The 27,684-nt window shown below is 40.5% G+C and overlaps 1 protein-coding gene across 2 annotated transcripts in view; it reads right to left on the minus strand.

Moving 5' to 3' along the window:
• The window catches only part of EPB41L4A (erythrocyte membrane protein band 4.1 like 4A), a 97,486-nt gene that overhangs the window by 55,663 nt on the left and 14,139 nt on the right, over nt 1-27,684 (minus strand). For both annotated transcript variants that reach the window (XM_053408637.1, XM_053408638.1), the window contains exons 3-5: nt 7,010-7,114; nt 1,503-1,554; nt 931-1,009 (exon numbers count right to left, since the gene is read on the minus strand). In XM_053408637.1, coding sequence (XP_053264612.1) covers nt 931-1,009; nt 1,503-1,554; nt 7,010-7,114 — 236 coding nt within the window. The remainder of the gene's footprint in view (nt 1-930; nt 1,010-1,502; nt 1,555-7,009; nt 7,115-27,684) is intronic.

The following is a 27,684-nucleotide window of genomic DNA, read 5'->3' on the forward strand; positions in this document are numbered from 1 at the left end:
CACTTACTACACTACAGTGGTACCTTGGGTTAAGAATTTAATTCGTTCTGGAGGTCCATTCTTAACCTGAAACTGTTCTTAACCTGAGGTACCACTTTAGCTAATGGGGCCTCCCGCTGCTGCCACCCTGCCAGAGCACGATATCTGGTCTCATCCTGAAGCAAAGTTCTTAACCCGAGGTACTATTTCTGGGTTAGCGGAGTCTGTAACCTGAAGCATCTGTAACCCAAGGCACCACTGTACTGAAATTATCTCCTGTATATAACCTTATAAACTGCATTCTCATCAATGTGTTTATAGTCTTCTATTTCCCCAATTATCTGGAATAGGGGGCCGGTGAGGCTGTAAGCCTAGAGATATACAGTACTTAGGAATACACGCACATATTACTGAATTATTGGATATGATGTGCTGTCTCCAATGCAACATGTTTTATGCACTAAAAAAAAGCATATTAGTATGCAGACTGCATTCACTGTATCAGGGCGAAGGTTGCATGTTGAATAGGGCACTTAAAATGCAATCCAATCAGCAACTGATTATCGTATATGTTAGAATAAAAACAAAAGGTATGGGAGAACAACAAACTCTCTGTAGAAGTAGATCCATAATGGCAAAATAAAAAGCTGATAACTACTCAAACAAGACAAAAGAAAAAACACTTCTGCAATCAGGGCAAAACTTTGAACACAAACATAAGCAAAGACAAGGGACGTGAATAAGCTGAATTTTGAATGTAACGCCATCCCTCCAACACCATTTTCCAACAAGGATTTATAGCAAGAAAATTAGAGTCTCACGTTGTTCTCCATCTCTCTGTCTCTCTTTTAAAAAGGAACAATTCCTTGATGAGCTTATATAGTTATTTTACTAGATACTTTAAAAGCACCTGCTCTTATTGCTAATGGTTAAAGGTTATTCATACAATACCTTGTGATTTCTTCTTTTAATTTGCATGGATCTTCTGCGTAGAATTTAACACCAAAGTACAGTGTGTAGGGTGGACCAGCTATAAAAAATAAGGACATTTAATTGTGTTTGTGTGTGTTTTAAAGCACACCCTGCAATCCTAAACATGGTTACTTAGAAATCAATTCCATTAATTTCAGCAGACCTTATTGGAGAAAGTATGCACTTGATTTTAACTTTGGATATGTGACAATGCCTAAGTAGCCATCACATTTTCCTACTCCATGCAGGCCACACAAAAATGGGAGAAATGAAAAGGAATCACTCCAAAGATTTGGAGGGAGTGGCAAAAATTTATGAGAAGCTATGCCAGATGCAATCAGCAATTGATGAGCTTCTCTGTAGCCTTATTTTATCTTCTATCTTCTACTTCCTGACTTGATTTCGACCACATTGGTATTTCTGTGCAAAGTCACCATAGACATAACATTAACCAGACATCTGCAGTCAACACTGTTAGCTTTGCAGATGCAGTATTTTCTATGCCTCTCCACCACGAAACAGTTTATGATTAACCAATTGCATATACATACTGTTTATGAGTTCCTTATGTTCTGTAAGGGTCTTTGCAGGATCCAGCCAGTACTGTGAAAAAAGTAATAGAAACCAGTGTTATTTCATTTTTTTATTGTTTAAATTTCTATACTGCCCTTCATCTGAACAATCACAGAGCAATTTACAAAATAAAAACACAAAAATAAATAACATTGCAACAAACAAAAACAAAATTCCCCTCCCGAACACAGAGAAAGAATTTAAAAGGCCATAGATTGTTCAATTAGCCAAAGGCATGGGAGAAGAGGAATGTTTTTGCCTGGCACCTAAAGATATGTAAATGAGGAGCCAGGTGAGGCTGCCTGGGGGAAGTATTCCAGAAGTGAGAAGCCACTGCAGAAAAGGCCTGCTCGCGTGTTGCCACCCTCCAGACCTCTCGTCAAGGAGGCATGCAAAGAAGAACAGTTATAGCAAACTATTATAAATACATATGGCTATATAAAGAGACTTTAAAACAAAGGTGTTACCTTGCCCTGAAAAGAATAAGCTAATGTTATCCTAGAATAATTGAAGACAGTATATACCAGCTTTCTATATGGTTATGCAAAAAGTATCTTGCTTGCACCCTGAAACAAACCATGAAGCCTGTTTCCGATATAATACAAAATCCAGAATTGCAGGTCCTGCTGGCAGGGAGCAAATCAGAAGCCATTTCTTTGTTCTTTGTATACCACTAACTATGATTTAACCATGGCATGCAAACTGAGCCTGCTTTTCTCTTCTGTCCTAGATATACATGGAAACAAAAAAGAATGTGCTTTGTAAGCATCTAACACCTGCAAAGTTTTCCAAAGAAGAAAAGTTAAAATTACAAACTAACATTATATCTGCTTTTACATTATTATTCCGTCAGCATCTGTGTGTGTGTGTGTGTGTGTGTGTGTGTGTGAGAAAGCCAAAAGCTTCTCTATACACCTCAATGGCAGTCATGATTATCTTCATAAGGATAACAAAAAAGCACTGCTGTTACTTATTTTTTTAAATAATTATGTGGCAAATCTATCTTGGACATTGTATTAAATGAACAAGGCACTGTTAACAGAGCATTATAATGTAAGAAAGGGCAAATCACAATTCATCCTTCGCTTTAAACTGAAAAACTGATTTCAGAAGGAGATATATAATCTCCAGGTAGAGGCTGTTAAAAACAGATTTTGAACAACCTGGAAACTCATAGAAGGTGCTTCAGCCCCTTACAGCAATAAGCATCAAGGTGCAGAATCCAAGCATACCGTTTATGAGTACGTGGATATGCATTTTGTTTCAGGCCTTTTTAACGTTAATAATCTAATTGCCAAATCACTATAGGGCTCTATCACAACCAGAAACATGAAAGAACATGTCCTACAATTACAACGCCCAGGCTTACCAAAATACACTATTTGCCAGCACGTCAGCTGCAAAAAGTCATGACACTGTGTAATATTTATGAGTTGCTGCAGGCTTGGTACTTACGGCACAGATTTGTTAAAGTGGGCATTTGCCCTCGGTAACAGAGAGAGAAGGGAAGGAAGGAAGGGGCACACTCCACACTAATGGTTTTGGAATGGAAATAGGATGTCACTTAACTACAGCAGAAATTTAATGTGGGAGATTCCCTGGGGGGAAGTCAAAACTACAGGCAGAAAGCTACAGAGCTACCTGATCCATCTGTCAAACATCTCATTCATAAGAAAGGAGCCATGCACAAGAAAAGCCACTAACTCGCTGCTACTAAAAGGTAAAGGTGAAGGTACCCCTGCCCGTACGGGCCAGTCGTGTCCGACTCTGGGGTTGCGCGCCCATCTCGCTTAAGAGGCCGGGGGCCAGCGCTGTCCGGAGACACTTCCACCTACTTGCACCCGGGGGTGCTTTCGAACTGCTAGGTTGGCAGGCGCTGGGACCAAGCAACGGGAGTGCACCCTGCCGCAGGGATTCAAACCGCCGACCTGATAAGCGGCAAGTCCTAGGCGCTGAGGTTTTACCCACAGCGCCACCCGCGTCCTGCTCTACTACTACATGTCGCTGCTACTACATGTACCCTAAAGGTAAAGGTACCCTGACCATTAGGTCTAGTTATAGACGACTCTGGGGCTGCGCGTTCATCCCGCCCTATAGGCCGAGGGAGCTGGCGTTTGCCGCAGACAGCTTCCGGGTCAAGTGGCCAGCATGACTAAGCCGCTTCTGGTGAAACCAGAGCAGCGCATGGAAATGCCGTTTACCTTCCTGCCGGAGCGGTATCTATTTATCTACTTGCACTTGATGTGTTTTCAAACTGCTAGGTGGGCAGGAGCTGGGACCGAACAACAGGAGCTCACCCCGTCGTGGGGAATGTAATTTTTCCTGGTCACAGGAAATGGCATCTCTCCAGAGGGACGCTCCCTTATCTCTGTGAAATAGTTCCTCTATTCCCTCCCATGCAACAACAAACCTGCAAAAATACCCAACATTTTCCTTGAAAGCCTCCTACCAGAGATGTCAAGCTCTTTAGTCGAGTCGAAATTTCACAGAAGGCATCAGCTATGTATGATAGCTTTCTAAACCCAAGTCCACCTCAATTTCATAAAGACTTTGGGATTTAATTTAAAAGAGTAAAACAAGTACATGGGTAAGGGGTGCTAGATCTTAACATCTAATGATCGGCACTCTACAAAATTGGCAAGCCAGTTTTTAAAGCTGCGGTCAAGAGCAGTGTGCTTTAAACTGTTCCAAAAATAAAAAGACACATAAGCTGAAAATTTCAGTGATGTATGACTGTACTTAAGTTTTAAGTGGGCATGGCACTGTTAACATTCTGTTGCTGTGTATCAAGTCAAATTAAGGTCAAGCACTCTGAACTTGTTTGTAAGAAGCCATTAGCTAGGTTGAAAATTATCCATTTTCATGGATGGTGTCAATCATCAAATGCTTCTGTTACTCAGCCTCTCAGACATGATTCCCCCTCCCCTTTTCCACTTCCACAGAGAAGATGCTTGTTTAACAGGTCCCTTCTGCTTGCTTATCTGTTACAGATTCATCACACTGCTCTACAGTTTTCATGACACACAAGTACAACTTTGTTCTGCTATTGCACAGTGCTGTGTTTAAACTCGTTCAAACACATACAATTATTCAGGCTTCAACTCGCTTATACATGTGTAATATCATATTGCCAACCCCAGCCTGTGTGTTTCATTAAAATCATTCAGTTACGTTCATCAAGCACTGCTTGTAGGCACCCACAATCATTTTACACACAATATCCTGAGAGATCCCACCCATCCTGCTCACAACTTCTTTGAACTGTTGCCTTCGGGCAGAAGATATAGGACAATGAAAACACGAACCACACGCCTTCTGAATAGTTTCTATCCAAGAGCTCTGATTGCACTAAATAATGATCTTAGGGCCAGTTGCAAGAAATAGCAAGCAGGAAGTAGGAAGGAATGAGATAGGTTTTAGGTTATGTTATGCCTTTAAATAGGTTATGTTATATTCTGGATTATGTTATGTTTTATAGATTATGTCTGAATAGGATGAGAATGTTGGAGATACGTGCAAATGTGTATGTGAACCCGGTCTTTGGGTGGGTGTTTGATTTTCGTTGTTGTGTATACTGTGTATATATGGACAATGACAATAAATTTATCTTTATCTTTATCTTTATCTTTCATAGGGTGGACGTCACATTTAAGCTAACAAAGGCTGCATACCAGCTAAGTCCTTAATGTGTAATTCCGTGGCTCCTTTTGTTTTGTTAAGGACAGCTAAGTCTTTACTGCTACATGTCTCACAGGGTAGGATCTCAAAAACAAGACCCTGAGATCTGCTTGTCTGCCTGGGAAATATTAATGAGGAATAGCTATTAAAACACAAATAAAATGCGTAATTATTCTTATTTAATATAGAGGGTGTGTGTTTTTTTAAAAAAAGAAAGAAACAGCAGGCATACAAAACTCTATTAAAAAGTTATATTAAAAATCATTAAAGAATGTCAGGAATCTCTGCTTGATTATGGCTTATGTATTCTTAATGTAATACTTCACATTGTGGGACATCTGATTTTTTAAAAAAACAATATTTCAGTCAAGCGTACATAATCAAGGTTTGTCTTTGTTTTGTTCAGTAAAATATGTAATTCATCTGAATGTATGATAAAGTACTTGTATGTTTAGTGGAAGTCTTGCACAAGGACTTTTAGTTGCTCAATGGAGCTTCTCCCTATCTCCTACCCCAGTGGCTCTGGGAGTGTCAAGAGAACACCCAGAATAGAGAAGGGAGGAGAGGGGGGGTGTTCTATTTAGCAAGCCACAGTTGAAGGACACTATTGCCCAATTCCTTATGCATTTGCCCATGTGCCTGAAGATTCACCCCATTGCTTACCAGTTTGCCCAATCTATAAGGACTTAAGAACAGCCTTGTTCAAAGATTTATATCTCCCAGTTGAAAGTTTGATTGGGCATTTCATTAAATTTTTATTAGGAGACAGGTTCCCCGGCACCTCCAGAAAAGTAGGCTTTTATGCCTTTGGTGTGGCAATTTTAAGGAGAAAGGTTTGTGGGAATGTTAAGTGAAATTCTTCATGGGGCAAACTCTTATCTGACAGAATGCTGGTTTTAACAATTATTTTAATTATGCAATGTATTTTAATCTGTTTTATGTATTTTGTTTTGTAAGTGCTTCAGCTACACAAATAAATAATATTCGTATTCATTTAGCAAGCTGGAATTTTTGCACAAGTGGAACATTTTAAAGAAAGCAATGTTGACTTCCACCTGATATCTTTATTCCAGTCATCAATATCAAGTAAAGAAGGAAATGAGACACGGGACTGAAACTTGCACACACAGTATGTGTAATCATGGGCAAGTTCTTGATTTTCCATCGCTCATTTACATCACTCCAATATACGATGGAACGTGTAATCTTCAGTCTGGTTGAGTTATACCTATCCATATATACATGCGTGAACCTTCATCTCAGTTCAGCACATGTACCTTTCATTCAGATTCCACAAAAAGCTTAACCTAGAAATGACAGGTATCCATTCAACAGAGTCTGCCTCCCACCTAACACCCTTCTATGAGAGACTTACTAGAGGTGTGGCACCAAAATCATACAAGGGAGAGCTGGTAAGCTAGGGGAACATGTCTAGAGTTTGGCATAGTCACCAATAACAAGTAGATGACAGCTGTAAGTTTACTTTTAAAGGGAAATCTGCTCAACCACTTGCTTGCTCATTTTTTAAAAAAACAAACACTAAATGTTGTAATCATGCAGGTAGGCCTGACACTTGTTTCTATCCATAAGAAGGTCTACTCATTTGAATAGAAAAGACCATTTCTTTTAAGAATTCCAAATAAATAAAGAAGTAATTATTTGCGTATAACCATGACAACTCAATTTAGGCTGGTTTAAAAATTAACTTGCTGACAAGAGTATATGCCAGTTTAAAATATGACTGGAAAGTGGTAAACAAGCAGGGTTAGGTTTAACGCTGGAAAGCCACTGTTGTGCTTTTACTCACCGTCTGGTGACTTCTGTCACAGTAACGCAATCCAAAGTAATCTATCTCCACGAGGTTTAAATGCCGGAATACGTAGCCTAGGAGAACCGACCCTTTCGTTGACTTCTGTGGGAAAGAATGTACAGAGTCTTTTCATACAAGTGGTTCAGTCTTTTGTTAGCTGCACAGTGCCATTCATGCATTCAGTTAGCTTTGTCTACAAAAGGAGGTTGTTTTATTAGTTAGAAACAGCCTTACTGTCTTCATAACTAAAATCTCAGCGATCCTTATATACTCTCTTTAGCTATTTTGCGGAAATGAGCAAATATGCTTGTGTGTTACTCAGGATTGATATTTTGAGAGTCGTGTATTTATGTTATCAAAGTGCTATTCTGTGACCTGCGATAGTCCTGCACTCTAGGTTTGCATATGCATGTCTTCAAAGCTTTGCCATTTCATATTGTCCAAGCAGAAAAAAAAGAAGGGGAATGGTTCGAGGTTCAACTCTGTTCAAGTTTCCCTGTAGTGTTAAAGAAATGCTAAGGCAGGTCACACATCACCTGCTTTCTCAGTGCAACGTAACACACAACTATTTCATGAGCAGACTATAGGCATGCATCACTGTCTGATATTGCTGAGGCTAATCTTTATTTATGAATCATAGAATTGTAAATTTGGAAGGGAACCTGAGGATCATCTAGTCCAACCCATTGCAATGCAGGAATATGCAGCTGTCCCATACAGGAATCGAATCTGCAACCTTGGCGTTACCAGCACCACGCTCTAACCAACCAGATGTGTGATGTCCAAGTGCCAACTGCCAACTGGAATGTTTCTAGTTATGGGAACTTTTATCACACAAATGTGGAGAAATGCAAAATCCAAAGGATAATTATGTAACAATCTGCACCTTAGTCCAGATGGCGCAGACCAGGACTGGAATTCACAGAAACCTAATTTCTCAAGCATTCCTACCACCAGACAGAGAAATAGTTTTTATAATGAGCTAAGAAATTACTTTAATGACAAATAAATAAATGTTACAGACTAAATGCAAGAGGGAGGGAGGGAGGGAGGGAGAGAGAGAGAGAGAGAGAGAGAGAGAGAGAGAGAGAGAGAGAGAGAGAGAGAAGCTGTTTCTAAACTTACACAATCTTTTTCATACTAAAGATCAAACTTGCTAGAGGCTTGCATTCTTAAAGGGAACAAGTTTATTTGAAATACCATCAGTAATGCTTTCAAGAGCGAACAAAGAATTGTTCAAAATGAGTCATAGGGCCATGCTTTATGGTAACAAGACTATAAACCAGAAAGGCAGGTTTCTACCAGTTTTATAAAATGACAGCTAGAACCTTCAGAGAAGATCTAGTTTTCCTTTTGACAGAAAATGAAATTGAACCATTAAAATACTGCAACGCACAAATCTGTTTTAAAAGGTGAGACCAGCTTTTATAAAGCTCTAAAACAAGTCTGACAAATCAAGGTTAAGTGGTTCTGAGTATTCATGCTGCACACAAAATATAAATATGACAAACCCCAGATCTGTAAATGTAGCAGAGGCTCAATGTCTTTAACAGGTGCAAGGCCATCAAAAGTTGACAAGCGCAAATTTCACAACACTAAAACCACAAAAAACACAGTTGGTAAACTCAGAGAAGAGTTAAAAAACATGGTAACCTGTTGCAATCAAGCACCAGCGAAGGCCTGGGAACACAGACCTGCTTTAAGAAGAGACCAAAATGTCACTGAGATCCATTTTCACTAATTGTACTTCCTCAGCTATTGATCCTCCAGATCAGGGTTGGGGAACCTGTGACCTTCCAGATACCTGGAGCTGCAATCCATCAACATCTGGAGGGCCACAGGCTGTCTATCCTTGTTCTAAAGTGAGTCTTCAACAAAAAATACATGAACAGAATCGACCAAAGTTCCCTACTCGGCTGATGTGATCTTCCCCTACGAGCCAGATACCCATGCAACTTTCAGCAATACTGCCTGTTCCTACACACAGTTAATCTAAGGCAGGACCAGCCACAAATTGCAGAGTAATTGCATTATGAACCTTCCAGGTATGCCTGGGGATTGCCAGGACTCCTGTGGTGGCAAAGGGAGGAGTGTGTTTGCATCAGCAGGAGAGAAATTTTGCAAATGGCACCCTAAAGCATATCGCTTAACCCCTTAGTCCTCATTCCCAACAGAAAAGTAAACCTCAGTACACATGATTAAGGTGCTTTTGTTCACTTCATTCCTTGTTGCACGTTCCAGATTTGAGCCTTTGAGTAGGTTCAAAAATTCAGTTCTACAGCATACCCACAACTCTTAGCATGATTAAACTTTATGACAGATATAGTTAAGCACATAAAAATAACTGATCTAAGGGAATGATAACAAGGCTAGACCACAACTTGCAGACTGCATGTTCAAGCAAAGAGTTTTAATTTAATAATGGTTAATATTGCAAATATTTACCAAGACAAGGAGCTAGAGCTTAATTAGCTGGATACATGTTCAAACAGAGAATAAACTAATAGACATTTATATGTATATATGTTTCTCCTGCTGGCAACTCGTCTCCCAATATGCATAGATGTTAACAAAGAAAACCGCAGTGCGAATACATCCATGATTAGAATCTGCTTTACACACTAAGCATAATCATTTAGTTCACATTTTCATATCTAATCTCTTACTCCACAATGCAGTACTTAATTTAATTTTGCTAGACTAACCTGGTAGCATCCAGCTGTTTCAGACTGCCACTTCCATCAGCCTCAGCCAACACGGCTGTGAAAATAAATCTAGCCAGATATTTTGACTGATGTCAATATGTCCTGTAGTGTTTTTTAAAGATTGTATTAATGCCTAAAGTGGGGAAGGAACAGTTATCTTAGCTATAGAGTCATAGAAATGTAGAGTTGGAAGGTCTCCCAATTATCATCTAGTCCAACCCCCTGGAATTATTTTGTGAGGGGGGGGATAAATCAGTTCTGCCTCTTATTAAGTATTTCTCCTTCTTCCAGGAGGTTTGCTCATTATTGAAATATACACAACGCAAATATCAAGAGACTTCTTATTTGCTTTCAATAACCTTTCATTTAACTTGTGAGAGCATAGTTTCATCCCTAGAGGCAAATCATCTACTCCAGAAAAATTCACCAGCAATTAGTAAATGATGGAGAAATAATCCGTCCTAATCAAACCAACCAACACAACGGCCCACTTGGTACCTAATGAAAAACCCAACCAGGGTTAAGGATGAATGAGCAACCGTGCAGGTGCACAGAATGAAAATCGTGTCCACGTCACTCCTTCGGATGTGGAGTTTGCACAGTTACATTCCAATCACACTCAGTGGAATTTGTTTCTCCCCCCCCCCCCCCGCTTTTGTATTGCGGCAAGGCACCGTGTCAACTCATTTTGAACATCTCTCATTTTCAAAAATGTCCATAAGACACAGAGAATAGGGATGGTCTGTACGAAAAACAAAACACAAAATCCAGCTGGAGCACATGAAATGAGTTGCATAGTTCTGTGAGTCTAGGTATATGTAGGAAAGCTACTTAAACACCAGGTAGCTTCCCTACATATTTTTACTTTGAAATGACAATTGCTCTCACATGCATCTCGAGGACTGAGATGCTTTTAATTAATCAACCAGGACCTCAGCTCACTTAAGACTTTTGAATGCTTAACCTCTTGTGATCACGTTCAAGATTTCTTTATTCACAGAGCTAATGAAAAATGCATTACCCTCCAACACTTAGACCAACAGACTCTTGGGGTTAATTAATAAAACGCTCCAGGCAAATCTACCCTTTCTTTAAATGGATTAGGGTTTGTTGTACCTTATCAGTTATTTGAATATATTGTTTTATTCAACAGATATAGAAGGAGATCTAAAACATCAAAAAATGCCCTTAGCAGTGAAATACTAACATTGTTTCGGTAGATATATATTTGATAAATAGACACAACAGCTAATTAATGCCAAGAGGCCCACACACCCATTGATTGTAGGAAAAGAAAACAAACAAGCAAACCTGGGGAGCCATCTAGGTCTACTTTTAATTACGGTTATAGGCTTGTTTTCAGGAGACTGTCCATGAATACTTTGTATGCCTAAAGTATTTTTCTTGGAATAAGTTGCAAATGCCACTGACTAAGAACCTTGGTTTGTGCACAGGGCAAAAATAATTTGGGAATGTTTTCACACAGAATAACTACATTGGAAGCAGAGTTAGTGAAAGCAAAACTTACAAAGCAGTCACTACCAAGGGATTCACATGTTTTGTCCTGACACCAAAGCCTCAGCCAATAATCTGGTGTTGAAGTGTGCTGGGATTAGAAATGTGGAGGCCCGGAGTTGGGGGTGCAAAAAATAGGAGGAATAATACTTTTTTTTCCCCCAGGGGGGTTTTCCAGGACCTTCACATTTCTAGCCAGGAGGAAGTAGGATTTTTCCCATTTCTTTGCCAGGGGATCTCTAATAACAGCTGGAATAGGAGAGGACAGAGGATGAGGAAAGAGCTGCGAGTGAAGGGGAGCCCTTTCTCCATCCTCTAGACCCATTAGGAAACTCAACAACCTGCTATACCTAGTGTGGAAAGTGCAACTGAATGGGACGCAGCTGAGGTCAGCCTAAGGCAGCACCATCCATCCTCGGCCTGCCCAGAAAAAGAAAGTGAGTGACGGGGAGTGATGTTTGTTGTTCCAGGAACCATTGTGAGACTTCTGTGGGTGAGTTGGGAGTTTGTTTGGGCCCTGGGTGAGAATTTGGAGGCTGAGATGGAGAGTGTGTCAGAAGGAAAATAAGTTGCATCAATGTAACATTTTTATACGTAACTGTGTATTTTTGTAATATTTTGTTTAATTTTTGTCTGTTGTTGCTTCAGTTTTTTGTACATACTTAAGATATTTTAAATAAATTAAGCGGTATAGAAATTAAATAATCAAATATAATAATAGTTACTGGGACCATTTACTGAAAAAAGTATCACTTTAATTGAAAATTCACAGACAATTTAGTTCTTTAAGCAGGAGTCCCTTATCCCAAACATTAATTTAATATGGATTCATCTGTACAGCTCGGGTGAGACTAGCTTTCCTCAAAGTGATAGTATTTTAACCACCAAATCTGAGGGGGCCCATGAAACACACCAAAACAGAGGGAGAATTCAATTCACTGTGAAGCTTATAAATCAAGGAAACCTGGATTGAAACCCCTCTGACAAAATGTTATGACTACAGATTACTACTTGAAGGAGGAACCTATATGCAGCTACGGAATGTTTCAATCAACGTTCTAAACAGATTTAAAGTAGGAAATTTCATATAACTCCTTTCCTTTAATTATCTGTTAAGAGTCCTTAATTTTGCCGCCTCTTGTTAAAAGGAAAGACTACCACAATATTTGGTCTTAATGGTTCTCTTTTCTTCTCTACATTACTAAATCAAGTATATCAAGGAGTCTTTTTCCACAAGGGCAGATTTAAAGGTAGTAATGACTTCTGCATGATGAAGAGAGGGCACCTACTTACGGAACACAAATATATATAAATAAACTGCGTCTTTATTTTGCAACCGAAGGTCAATAGCTTGTCATAAATTACAGCTTTTAAACCAGGGCATTCCATGTTTTATATGTCTTATAATGTATATAAACTGATGAGACAAAAACATAAATAAGAATTTATCCATTGAGACTGAAGACTGCATGAGACAACATGATACATCATGTTAATTACCCACATTTCTCTCTGCCCTCCTGAAGACTGCTTCAGATACACACTTACAAGAACAAAGCCTGCAAATTTCCCTAAGTGTGCACATCCAAAGCATAGATTCCATAGGGCTGCTTTTTACTGGTGTACGGCTGAAAGCAGGTTTCTGGAAAACCACAAACATCGTAAAACAGGCTATCACAAACACTGGGGGGGGGGGGGCTAGGCAAGCACAACAATTTTCCAAGGAAGGCCAAATGTACATAAACCGAGAAATATTTGCAGCGTATTTTCCAAAAGGAAGCTGTGCAACTTCTATCACAGCAGAATATGCTACTGGCCAGTAGATACATATAAAACAACAAAATATGTTCTTGAAAATGATCTCTAGACATTTCCCCCCATTTAATGCTTACAAATTAATTCAAATATGATCTATATTCTATGTGCTTTCAGAATCAATAACATCATTTCATTCAGTTGTGACCTTACCAGCAACCTAGCCTGCAGTAATTTTATTAAGCCAAACCATCCTGTAGTTATGTCAAGACCGATTATTTTCATGGCAATGCACAGCTACAAAAATGAGGAAATAGCAGCACAGAAGAGTCCATTCCTTCTTCCCTCTGTCTTTCCTCTCCCATACACTGCAATTACCAAGTGCCGGCATTGTAAAAGCAAACTAAAATCAATGCCACATCAGATTTTATCCTTTACTATTAGGAACCTAGGATGTGGCTTTACACCATTGGTCTGTCTAGCTCTGAACTGTCTACACAGGCTGACTGCTGACTTCTAGCATTACCCTCCTTGATTGAACCTGGCAACTTTCACATGTGCTATATTATTAAGTCATGGCACCTTTCCCTGAAAACAGGGCTGAAGCAGGAGACACAACTCCCCCAGATACCCACATGTCTCCCCACAACTTACTGGCTTTGTGTTGAATATTGCACCTGTAAATATTCTGAGCCTTCATAGCTAGATCACAGCCCTGCCGCATCGATTCACTCCGCCCAAGATTACAATTTCAACGTTTTAAATATTAAATCACACACTAATCACACATTAAAAGAAATCTTAATATTGAATATCTCTTAAATCCATACTCATAGTCAACAATCAATAACCAATACAGTTCTGACAATATGGTTCTACCATATGAAGAAAGAGATTGCCGGGGGGGAACTATGGTCATTTGTTTACATGTTCTGGCTGAATTATAGTTCCAGGAATATTGCAGGTTAGTGCAGGTTAGTGCTATTGCTTCTGTAAGGAGGAAGCCAATTTTGATAATGATAAAGTTCAGGTTGTTCAATGAAAAGTCTAGGCATATTTACTAGGTCCTAAAACTGGTGGGCGCAGGTGGCGCTGTGGTCGAAACCACATAGCCTAGGGCTTGCCAATCAAAAGGTCGGTGGCTCAAATCCCCGCAACGGGGTGAGCTCCCGTTGTTTGGTCCCAGCTCCTGCCCACCTGGCAGTTTGAAAGCACGTCAAAGTGCAAGTAGATAAATAGGTACCGCTCTGGCAGGAAGGTAAACGGCGTTCTGTGCACTGCTCTGGTTCGCCAGAAGCGGCAGTCATGCTGGCCACATGACCCGGAAGCTGTTTGCGGACAAACGACGGCTCCCTCGGCCTATAAAGCGATATGAGCGCTCACCTCCAGAGTCGTCCGCAACTGGACCTAACGGTCAGGGGTACCTTTACCTTTAAAATTGGTGCAATTCCTTTATCAAATGCAAGTATACAAGCTGATGCATGGCTTGTGCTTCTTGATTCACTTTTCTTAACTAATCTGCTGCTCTGTATTTGCTTCAGCACAGGTATCTGTCAGAGTCATTACTGCCCTTGCAACAAGTCTTAGGCACACGAGTGTACTCCATCTTTAAAATGGGTAAGTTGTAAAAGCCTTTCTAAACAGGCTAGAATAAAATATTCATTGTAGAAATATGTCAGTCCTTGATATTGTAATATGTTACATACAGGCATGCTATCTCTTTGAGGGTTGATGTCTGTGGATGTGATCATATGCTTGAGTGATGGCTCTACACTTATTTCTAGTTCTTGTGTTATTTTCGTAGCACATTGCACTAGTCTGGATTATGACAGTTTGACGGAGTCTCATCATTGGGGGTGGGGTTGAGGCCTGCCTACCTTTTGAGTTAGAAGTCCACTTGATTTCATTTCACTCCAAATTTATGCATTAAGGTCTGGGAAATCTATTTCCACAAATACACATTACCTGAAGAATGCTCAGCTGTATCCCCATATCAGTTGCATCAGGTGAGCATACCTTTAGTAAACTGAAACTCATAAAGGATTACTTAATATCTACCACAGGGAAAGAAAGGTGATACCACCTTATTATACTTTCAGCACAATATAAGCTTGCTAGCTAGCCAAGCCTTTTTTGACAGTTAAATTTATAAGTTTGCCGAAAACAAGGAACAAGACATTCAAGTAGGTTACAAGTTCAAATATTAAATGATTAGTTATTATAATAAAAGACTTCATGGTTGAATTACTCATTTTTAATTCTAGTAATTTAATTTTAGCAATTGTCAATGCTTATAGAAACTACAATGGATTGCAATTTGCAGGTGTTGTAAGCAATTCCTTGTACATTCCAATAAAGAACCTTTGTGACTCTAGTGGACTGGTATTCATGTTTATTAATGATTTTATCATCATGAAATGCCACCTATTAAACTATGATGAATGTGTTGTGTTATTCCATGCAACTATGGTATATTTTCTACGTGTAGCTTGGGAGGTGGGGTGGGAAGAGAAAGGCCCCAAGACTACGTTTTGCCCTGGATCCCAGGTTCTTTCTCTCTGCAGCCCTGTTTGTATGCACATGTGCTAACAGTTTAATATTGCTGCTATAAACACAAGCTTAACGTGCATTACAGCTGGTGCAGATGTTGGCACTCTTCATCTTAAGCACTTGTGAGCTGTATAGCGGGTTTCCCATCATATTTACCCAGATTTAAACCCCATTAAATTCAACAGGACTTGTTCCCAGTGAATATGCTTAGGATTAAAACCTTGAATTGCACTTATATTTTTTTACTGGGAAGTAAGCTCAAACAGTGGGATTTACTATCAGCTAGGGATATAAAGAGCAAGCTCTTTAGTTTTTCAATAACTTGGGAGGGTAATAGATCCATCTCCCAATATCAGGGTGATGCACAGAAAGCATGTTTATTCCCTAAGAGCACACAGCACAACTTTGGTTATTTACTAGATAAGGACTTCAAGCGCATACAGATGCACTTACTAACTGGGGCCACGGTTATTTTCTGTTGTGGATTAGATTTGGTTTCCCTACAGCTTTACTCCCTAAGCATACTTGCTATGAATTCAGTGCTGGTTTCCTCCCCTCCTGAGTGATAGGGGGCTGGCTTTTAAGAGAGACCACCTACCTGATAACATGCCAAGCGCTGGCTGGTGCCATCAGTCAACTGCAAGGCAACACTTGGGGTACCCGATGGCACTGAGGAGGGCTGTTCTTCTGACAATCCTCAGCCCTTCCTTTACATCTAAACCTTAAACTCTGAACCCACTGGGACCCTCCCCTGGATCAGAGTCCTCTAGCTCCACAAGTCCCTCCCACTTCTTCTCCTTGTCCAACCAATCCCATAAATATGTTCCCACAGGGCTCATGACAGCCAGTTCCATGCACAGATCCATTTTATTAGATGAAAGTGGCAGTGTTATAGTAGTAAAGTCTTGATGAAAAGTCTTCTCTCCCTTCCTGACAAACAGGTCCAACTATGCTAAACTTAAACTGCAAAGTCTTGCGTGACGGAAAACGTGAAGATGAAAAAAAGCAACACAGGAACAGAAAGTCCTTCCATGCCAACATGCAAACAGCAAGGGAACAAAAAAACAAGCGCTGTTGTTGTTAACCGTTTCCAATAATCATAAATCCATGTATTGTACATGTTTTCAGATGCAGTTTGATAGTATGTTTTTAAATGTGCTTCCTGAGTGTTAATGGAGGGGAGATTAGAACCCTTTTGTATGTACACAAAGGGAAATGTATGCATGTCTTGCCTTCCCATCTACCCTGGTGTGCAAGAAAATGAGGCAGGAAGTTTGTTTACTTTTCATTCAAACATCTTTTCAAATCGTTCACAGTGGCATGTTAATACAACAGACAAGTGGGGGGTTTTTCACACCACATTCTTTTGTATCCCTAATCTAAGGGAACAAGGTTATAGTGCTTCAACCCAGTCAACGAAGTGCCATACCATTTGCTTATCAAAACTTTTGTATCCAATATGCTTGATGTGCAGCAGTTTTATTAAAGGAGACAGCAACTTCCTCACAGGCATGATAATTCCACATCATGCAAAACATAATGAGCCAGCATAGCTACGACTGAACTGATTACATTAGTCTTAAATTTAATCACAGAGTGCCCAAAACAGTTAGCCGTTGTTACTCCATTGTAAATTGGAAGACACAACCATTGTTCAGAAGACTGTTAGCAACTGTTGAATGATGAAAGGTAACAAGTACAGGTGACCCACTCAATCACATCATGCATAAACTCACCCCCCCACACACTAAAAACTCAAAATATATTTTAACTATATAGAGAGAGCTTCAAGGAAACTTTTAAAGAATTCCTAATTTTATTGTAAACAAGCATCAGTCCCTTGCCCTATTACTATCAAGTTTAGTGAAGAGAAATTACACAGCAAATAAGTTTGCATGTAATTTGTGAGGAAACAGGGGTGAGAACAAGAGAGAGAAAAAGCAAACTGAGCACATTTCTTGAGAAAATTCATTATACAGCACTTAAACATGCTGGTCTGCAATTTGCAAGTTTATGAGAGTTTCTGCGAGTTTCTGCATTTATAATACATTCCCTCATCACGGGGAAGAAATGAAAACCTTATGAAAGGAATAATTACGAGTGTATGAGTTCTGTTCATACTACTGAGCAATAAGAAATGTCAACCCAATTATGAAACTATGGAAGCAAAACTTGAGGAGAAAATACAGCAGTGGCTCAACTGCTGCACAGAGAATCCTTCAAATTAAACCACTAAATTAAATTGGTATATGGGGTGTTAGGGGAGGGGTAGCACTTCTGGTGGGGGGCATGTCTGACTTCACCCCCAGAGGTGCACTCCATTGTCTCTCGAAACAGACAGATGCCTATGATGATGATGATGCTAGTATGACTTTAAATGAAACTCCTACAACTTTAAAACTAAGCTTTTACTTTAATTACCATATGGCTAAAGAATTGTATAGCCACCCAATCTCACGAAACTGATGAAAATATTTTTATAATCTGTTTCTTGATGATAATAAACCATGTGATGTATAAGAAGCTTTGTTTAAGAAAACTAAACGTAAAGGCAAGATGAAAACAAGAACCCAGAAACAACACTACCTGCATGGTTAACAGATTTTTCAAAGACTGCTCTTCAATCTCTTTTTAAACTTAAAAACCATATTAGACTAATCAGATCATAGAACTGTAGAGCTGGAAGGGACTCTGAGGGTCATCTGGCCATTAACTAACATATAACATAATTATAAAAGTTGTACAACTATAACAATGCAGTAATCATGAGTTGTGAATTGCTACCAACAAATCTCACAGACCTTGCAACAATAGTGTATGCTACCAAAGCACAGCCACCATATTAAATACAGTAACTGCATGAACAGAAGGGGTAAAATGATTACATGGAGCATTTAGTTGCTATTTTCTGCCATAGAATATTCTCTGCAATTGCATCTTTGCGTCAGCACTGTCAGGTCCTACCAGTTACTACCAGCTTTTCTTGCTATACCGTGCAAGATCAAGCCAGGGTTTGGTCAACTTGAGACCTAGGTCTCCTTGGGTACTCACACTGTCATGAGTTCAATAGCCAAACAATATATGCATTTAAACAGGCAGTGTCCATCATATTAGAGGGAGGGGGAACATTGGCTACTGTCTAATCGTATACTTGGAAGTATATGTAGAAACCATCTGGTCACAAATGCCCACATCATCTTACGTTTTCTTATAATAAAGAAATGACCTCAGGCTTGGAATTCTGATCTGAGATTGCTGCATCATTATGCACTGAAGAAAAGAGAATTATGCCCTTTCCTTTCTTTGGCACACAATTTACAAGTGTCAAATCTTCCTGGAAACAAAAAATGCTGTTGTTGATACTTCTGGATTTGTGGGCAAGGAACTCAGAGAAATTCTGATTTGTTTGTTTTCCAATGTGCCAACCAGAGCACAGAGTTTTTCTTAGCTAATCCTCTGGCTGGTGGCATACTAGTGAAGAAGTAACCAGTTGTTATATTCCATGCAAAACCCTATAAATACATTAAGACCATGAACAACTAACTTATAGATTTATCCTCCATTAATTTGTCTAACCCTCTTTTAAAGCCATCCATCCAAGTTGCTGGCCATCACTGCCTCCTGTGGGAATAAAGTATGGAACAATGTTCTGGGCTAACCATCTGTGGACATGACGAGTAAATTATGGCTTCAACAAGCAGCATTTTGCAGTCATTATAGCACATTATATGCATGGCTTTTTAGGTTTCTCTTTCCAGAATCAACCCCAAAGCAGTAAAAACATCATTTCTTCGCTCAGTGCAGGAAGTGATGGCTGAAACATGACATGGCAATTCACACCTCGTCATGGTTGAGAACAACCTGGAACATGGAATTGTGACACAAAAGTTTTACTTTTTTCAGTGTGTTAAAGTCAAAGTCAATTACAAAACTGTGCACCATTATTAGTATTATTCTCAATAAAATACTTCTCTTAGCTCATTGCTGTTGGTCTGTAGAGTGCCTTACATGGGCACTCCACTATCTTGATTGCTGAACCCAATTACTCACACTTAGTTCCCTTAAGTTTGTTGTTGTTGTTTAGTCGTGTCTGACTCTTCATGACCCCATAGACCAGAGCACGCCAGGCACTCCTATCTTCCACTGCCTCCCGCAGTTTGGTCAAGTTTGGTCCCTTAAGTTTAAAATGTGCTAATTCTGGGACAGCACCACCTGACAGACAACAGCCTCCTCTGGAAAAGAGCCAGGACAGGTCCCCCAGTACAATATTTGAGATAAATACCCTCCAGTCCTTCATGTTCAGGAAGAGCTTATTCCCTGAACATGGGGAAGTAGTTTGCAGACGTGTGTAGCAGGGCTGGGCAACGTCTAGGTTTCAATATTATGATATATCCCCAGCTTAACATGTCTGAAATATGGATGGAGCTATGTAGAGGCATTGGCTGACTTCACAGTGTTTCCCGTATTGTGATTTTTGCCGGCGCCTGTTCTTGTGATTCACTGCTCCTTGCATGAGGCAGGGAAGAGCAGAGCCACAGGGGCTGCAGGAATCAAGAGAAGTATTGGCTGGCTTCGTGGTTCTTTCCCACACTGTGATTTTTGCATAGCACATACACACATTATATTGCCTGGTCAAAAATTGCTAAATCTATATATGAGGAGATGGACTTCACACCCAGCCCTAGTGTGTAGACATACTTGTCCCAAGCAAGTATGCTAGTACCTGGAAGTGTCTTAGAGGGCATTCCCAAAGAGTAACACTTGTCGTGGCCTGAAGAAGGCATCTCCTCTGGATGTGTGGACTTATAAGTAAATGGTGTTGCTGGGAGCCCCATGTCTCATCATGAAAACTATGGGTGCCACAATTACACAAAAATCACTTGAAAGTCTAGCAAGTACCCCGCCCCATTTCTCCTATCATCTGCAGAGAACTGCATTAACATTGGGCATTTCTCATCTACACCAATCTTGCTTGGAGGTGCCAATCTTTCCAAGGGAAAAGCCTGACAAGTACGAAAGAAGCATACATACGGGACATTCCCTGCAAGATACATTTAAATGATCTGACATAACTCAAGTAGGCCTTTTTACCTCCAAGTTGTACCTTCACCACCCACTGTATCTGTTTTCTGAAGACCTACATAGCTGACGATCCTTACAGGGAAACTTCAGCAACTTCTTCCACTTAAGTTATTTTACAAGCAGAAGGAATGAGAAAGCAACTGCCAGACCTCCTTATGCCAGGATCTTACTTATGAAAGAGAATGGAGTGCCCTGGCTTGCCTTTTATCCTGCTGCTGGCATTGGCAACTTTAAAGGATACAAGATAATATTTTCAAAAACAGACAAAGAAGATATGGGATTCTGGCTTGAAGTTATTTCATGGTATTTAGCCATTGTTAATTCCGTCTCCTCGACCAAAGAACTGGCAGCACACTAGATATTCCAGATTAGCTCGCGGTCTTGCTGCTTCTTCTTTTGAACAAAGAAAGCATAGGGCAATATGAATTATCTGTGTCATAGGCTAAGAAAAAAAATACCCGGCACCTTTTAAAGGTTTTATGCTTTTCAAGGCATCTGCTTTTGTATCCCTTGTCTGTATGCCCTTCCAAATATTATTATTTTCAGTTGACTTATGAGCAAACCTGATTCCTATTCATTTAAGCGCATCCAGGAAGAGGGAGGCGGGGTTGTGCAATTTTCACACAAAGAATGTGCCAGGTTTCTTTAAGCATCTACATATGTTTGCTTGCCTATATTTGTGTCACTTTTTACATACAGTGGTACCTCAGGTTACATACGCTTCAGGTTACATACGCTTCAGGTTACAGACTCCACTAACCCAGAAATAGTGCTTCAGGTTAAGAACTTTGCTTCAGGATGAGAACAGAAATCGTGCTCCGGCAGCAGGAGGCCCCATTAGCTAAAGTGGTGCTTCAGGTTAAGAACAGTTTCAGGTTAAGAATGGACCTCCGGAACGAATTAGGTACTTAACCCGAGGTACCACTGTATAAGGAAGTCCACTAGCGTGTGTGGGTAGCTAAATTAATTGTGTTTGTGGGGTTCCCCTAACGCATGGTCCATGATATAGCCCCTACACCCTTTAATACAGCTCTTGGTTTTGGGAAGCATTCATATATTTACTACTTGGCTTCAATAATATCATGCAAGAGGGTTAATCTACCGCAACAATTATCACCAGATTGGAAGCATGGGGGAAACTGCCATAGAAGAATTCTTATGCCATGCCCTCAGTGAAGTTCTTCTCAGTTATTCTGTATTTAACTTAGTGCTTACCCAGGTGATAAAGAATAAATGCTCCCAGTGAGATGCTGTCATTTGCACAACAGGTCCAAAGCACTTATTCAAAGATAATTCTTGATAATAGCTCAGTTAGTAGAGCATGAAACTCTTAATCTCAGGGTTGTGAGTTTGAGCCCCAAGTTGAGCTAAAGATTCCAGAACTGCAAGGATTGCGCTACATGACCCTCATAGTCCCTTCCAACTCTACAATTCTCTGATATCCTGCACACATGTTATTAAAGTGGTTGTTGTTGTTTAGTCGTTTAGTCGTGTCCGACTCTTCGTAACCCCATGGACCAGAGCTCGCCAGGCACTTCTGTCCTCCACTGCCTCCCGCAGTTTGATCAAACTCATGTTAGTGACTTCAAGAGCACTGTCCAACCATCTCGTCCTCTGTCGTCCCCTTCTCCTTGTGCCCTCCATCTTTCCCAACATCAGGGTCTTTTCCAGGGAGTCTTCTCTTCTCATGAGGTGGCCAAAGTATTGGAGCCTCAGCTTCACGATCTGTCCTTCCAGTGAGCACTCAGGGCTGATTTCCTTAAGAATGGATACGTTTGATCTTCTTGCAGTCCATGGGACTCTCAAGAGTCTCCTCCAGCACCATAATTCAAAAGCATCAATTCTCCCCTTCATGGATCACTGCCTTGCCGTGGCGAAGGGGCTTGAATAACTCAGAAAAGCTATGAACTATGCCGAGCAGGGCACCCAAAATTACAGTGGTACCTCGGGTTAAATACTTAATTAGTTCTGGAGGTCCGTACTTAACCTGAAACTGTTCTTAACCTGAAGCACCACTTTAGCTAATGGGGCCTCCTCCTGCTGCCACTGCGCCGCCAGAGCACGATTTCTGTTCTCATCCTGAAGCAAAGTTCTTAACCTGAAGCACTATTTCTGGGTTAGCGGAGTCTGTAACCTGAAGCGTATGTAACCTGAGGTACCACTGTACTAAAGGGAGGGAGGAAAGCTTTGCAGGTGGACAGACAAGATATGCCAGCAAGGGAATATTTTGCAACTTCAATAATATCCCTTCCCTAATGGTAACTTTGTAGTGTTACACATACGCACATTCATGCTTGCAGCCCTGCAGTCAGTTTAGTCATCAATCTAAGCAATTGCAGAAAACTAGGAACCTGATCATGAGACTGAATAAAAAAACAATGTGGGAACTGGCCTTAAGGCCCCATGACAAATCAGCTGCAATAGAATTTATGGAGAACTCCAAACACCCACACAAACCACAGTCCAATTCATCCTGTCTCTCTAACAATGGCACAGTTTTCATTATAATTTGAAGAAAACTGCTATCATACTGGCTCTTCAGAGAACAGGTGGCTAATAATTAATTTTAAATACAGAGGTTAAAGAGATCTACAGAAAGCAAAACACTCCATTTTACTCTCTTGTTAATGATGCAATTTAAGAGCAGAATCTCCATTTTAAAAAATCAGTGGTGCAGTTAAGCTTAACTCTCATTTTTGACACCAGAATGAAGACCAGTGTGCATGTTAATACAGCTTAATTAAGAGCAGATTTTTACCATTTTAAGATAGAAGCAGCTGCTACTGACACTGATAAAGAAATGTTTGCCTCTAAGCTATGCTCTCTAGTGCTGTATACATGGGAACTAATTAAAATTTGTTTTCAGAAAGAAGCTTCTTGACAATCAAAGCCATTTGTTGCATTTATTCAATGATACTGAGCTTATAATCCCCTCTGTAGGGTTGTATGATATTTTTCTAAGTACGTACAATGAATTTCTTCTGATTTTGCTTTCCATGTCCCCCATAATGAAAAGTTAAACACAGAAACAAACAAAAAAAAACAATTTTGTTCTCACTTGCCTGTAAGTAGATACAGGCTGTGAGGCACACAGATCATTTTTTAGCCTTTAAGCTCTACAAGGAAAAGGAGAGTGGAACCAAAAGGTACTTTTCTTTTCTATGAGTTTTGCCAACTTTCTCTATGGAAAAGGTATGATACATATTTGAGAAGAGGCTGTTTGCCTGTTCACCTGTTCCACAGAGAAGTACGCAGAGTCCAGAGAAAGAACTGAGTGACCTTTCCCCATCCTTGGGACCCCCTGGGAAATTCACAAACCTGCTGCACCTGAAACGGGTATGGATATTCAACAGAATGTATTGAATATGTAAATGAGCCAGTTCTCCATACTGCTGACCTAGAAATAATGTAAGGAGGACCCAAGGGAGGAAAACGTTGTACATTTCTAAATGTTATTCTAAAAAAACCAAAACAGTGCGTTCCTTCCCACCCCCCAAAGAGTATTTGATCAAAAGTGGAAGTATTATTCTCTCTTATATATAATTTTTTTATTGGGTTTTACTTTTTTCACATAATCACATGTATATAATCACAAAATAAATTCCCGATTACCCCCTCCCCCATGACTTCCCCCTCTGGTTTATAACATACTAACTACTCCTGCTTACTGTCTTATCCCTCTAGTTACGAACTTAATTCATTCCAGAAGTCCGTTCTTAACTAGAGGCGTGCTTTCGCTAATGGGGCCTCTTGCTGCCGCTGCGCCACCGACACACGATTTCCGTTCTCAACTTAAGGTAACTCTTCCAGGTTAGAGGAGTTTGTAACCTGAAGCATTTGTAACCAGAGGCTTTTGTAACTCAAGGTACCACTGTATTGATGTCAAGCTGACCAGTCAGTAGAAGAGGAGGGTTGAGTCACACCAGTTCATAAAAATTTACATCTGTAAGCTACAGCATGACTGAATTCCTGTACAGATCTCTGCCATTTAGACTAGATCTGTTGTCGGTAGCAGAGTTCCAATAAATGACAATTTCTCCAAAACTCCCACACTAACAATGTCATCATCCGTGCTCCATCATTCCCCTTTCGCACACACTTTAGCACCAAGCTAGTCCGGTTATCATTAAAGCAACTAAAAATGACTTTTTGGTTTTTTTTGTTATTTTACAGTGAATAGCAGGGTGTGGGACCTGGATCAGGACAAAGGGGATTGGGCGCTCTAACCCTTTAACCCCCTGCTATGGTTTTAAACTAGATCAGGTTCCCATTCCTGTTATTTGCACCAGGAAGAAAGCTCCTGTTAGTGCCAATGGGAGCTTTCCCCCAATACAAATAAGTGTAGGCTGCCGGTCTTGGTTGTGCCCTGATCTGTATCATAGCATGTTCTCCAGCCAGTGTGGTGTAGTGGTTAAGAGCGGTAGTCTTGTAATCTGGGGAACCGGGTTCGCGTCTCCGCTCCTCCACATGCAGCTGCTGGGTGACCTTGGGCCAGTCACACTTCTTTGAAGTCTCTCAGCCCCACTCACCTCACAGAGTGTTTGTTGTGGGGGAGGAAGGGAAAGGAGAATGTTAGCCGCTTTGAGACTCCTTAAAGGGAGTGAAAGGCGGGATATCAAATCCAAACTCTTCTTCATGCAGTTGCTCTACACAGGAAACCCTATCTCAACAACTCTTGTAAGCTATCCCATTAAAAGGGCCTATAAACACAGAGCACATGCATGCATTTTTAATAAAGTCAAGAGCCGTATCAAGAATACTTTCAGTATTCAGTGGGCAATCTAAAGACCAATTAAGAGTGCAGCTGTGATTTTATGCATACTGACTGGGGAACAGGGGTGCCAACTTGAATAAAATATTGCAGGGGCCCAGGTAAGCCCCGCCCTGCAAAATCGATCACATGATATGGTGCACACACTCCATTTGAATGGCAATGCCCATTATCTTGGGGGGGGGGGAGGCGGCTCCCTCAAATATTTTATTGGAGGAGCCAAAGCCCCCTCGGCCCCTAGGAGTTGGTTCCTATGCTTGGGAGCGACTCCCATTCAAATCAGCGGGACTTACTTCTGATTAAGTACACACAGGATTGGGCTGCACATGCAGTTTAGAAATCCAGATTAGACAATGGATTTCAACTTCGGAAATGAGTGAGATCATAAATTAAATAGTGAATTTTGCTCTGCTACCAACTTCTCCAATGGCTTAGAAGTGCCTAGATCAAAAGCAGATAGTAAACCACACTGGATTTCGAAAGGCACAACATTTCACACTAACCCCTTTATAATATTCTTCATTGCAAAACACAGACAATGGGTTATGTTGTTTGTTTTCCATTCTGAATTTGACTGATCTGTTCAAAGTGGAAACTTGCATGAAAGGATACTGATCTTAGCTAGGGCTTTTAGAGTAGAAATAGCAGTAAATTAAGGGAAAGTGAAAAGATTCTCTGAAGAAAGGCATTACACGAAGGGAAGGGAAGATAAAAGACACTGTCTGCATTTAAAACTATTTTCTTCTTGCACCTTGAGAATATATTACTACGTATAATTAAAAGCTTTCAACCAAACATCCATGGCCTTGCATTTCTTTTCTTGAAAATATCTGAAGAAGATGAGACTTAAGAATTTCAGAGATTTTGTTTAAACTTCAAAGATTTTGTTTGGGGAGTTTTGTATTTTTTGTTTTTCTCACTGGGATTGATCCAAGTCTATTGTGGCCCCGATTTTACATCTGCTCTTTGAAGACGTTTCCACCACATGTCAATACTTCTGTTTCCATGACACTGTCACATCTTACTTCAATTGTGCAAATGATTCTGTGCATATCTTCAAAGGTAATCTCATCAGTCTTAGACAGAGTTCTTCAGAGGCTTGCTAGGCAAAGATGTTCTCTCTTTTTTTAGATAAAAGAAAACATCTTTGTTCAGAAGGTCCCCAGGTAAACATATTCAGATGGATCACTTTCTGATGTACCACATTCAAAACATCTACCAATGTAACTGTTATCTAGACATAGAACTGACCTGAAATGAATTAACACCAGAAATTAAAGATTCCTCCATCTATGGCTAAGTGTAAATTTTCACTTTGCTCAGAGTGCAAATATGTATGTGTAAAGGGAATTGGGGTTGCTCGTGCGTAAGGGGGCTGCTGCTCTAGGCAACGTTGTCTGGCTAAACCTTTCCCTGGCTGGACAGCCCTTTCTCCGTGGCTGTGTCAGTCACTGGCAGAATCCGTCAGTGGGCGTTTCCTGAACTTCTTCCAACATAAAAGCTCTTTGACGCCAAGTCTCCGCCTAGCCTCCCTGCGCAGAAGTCTTCTGCGCAGAGTGGGCGTGGCCAGCGGAGGTCCTGGGCTCTCCCCGCTGGTCTCTGTGGAAGAGTCTTGGAACCATCTCTCCGAAGTCCTTCCCTGCTCCCCTTTCTTCCTGGTGTCACGCCGATTTCCTTCCCCAAAGGAAGTGTTCTCTCTCTCCCTGCTGGTCCCTTCTCCTGCATCGTTGGGGAGCCTTACCTCCACTCTTGGCTCCGATGGCAGTTCCCTGACAGTATGCAACTATATTTGTCATCTAAATTAAGTGCATCAATGTATACATGTCTGCCCAAAACAACTAAAGGTGTTTCAGACAACCTGTTGTAAGGAAACAGTATCACCAGCAATTCTTGCCACTAACCTCCACATGTTGACCATTGTTTTGGAAACAAAAAACTATATGCTCATAAGCTGTACCCAGAAAGGCTCTTGCCATAAGACTGGGTTAGGGACACTGCAGACACATGAACAAATATGCATTTACATCTTGTAACACATGTAGCTTTGTTCACAAAGGAACAATGCTGGAAGTTGGGAGCAGGGACAGCAAATATTATTCTGTACTCCCTTTACACGTTGACTTTACACCTACTTATAAACTTCAAGGAAGAGCCATAGCTCAATAATAGAGCACATTTTTCACATGAAGGAAGTCCATAAGAGCTTCTTAGGAAGAACCTAGTTCATACCACTAGAAAAGACCTGATTCACACCACTATGTCCAACATGTTCATACCATTAGTACAGGCTTTCC

Source organism: Podarcis raffonei, chromosome 11, assembly GCF_027172205.1.
Source record: "Podarcis raffonei isolate rPodRaf1 chromosome 11, rPodRaf1.pri, whole genome shotgun sequence".
NCBI lineage: Eukaryota > Metazoa > Chordata > Lepidosauria > Squamata > Lacertidae > Podarcis > Podarcis raffonei.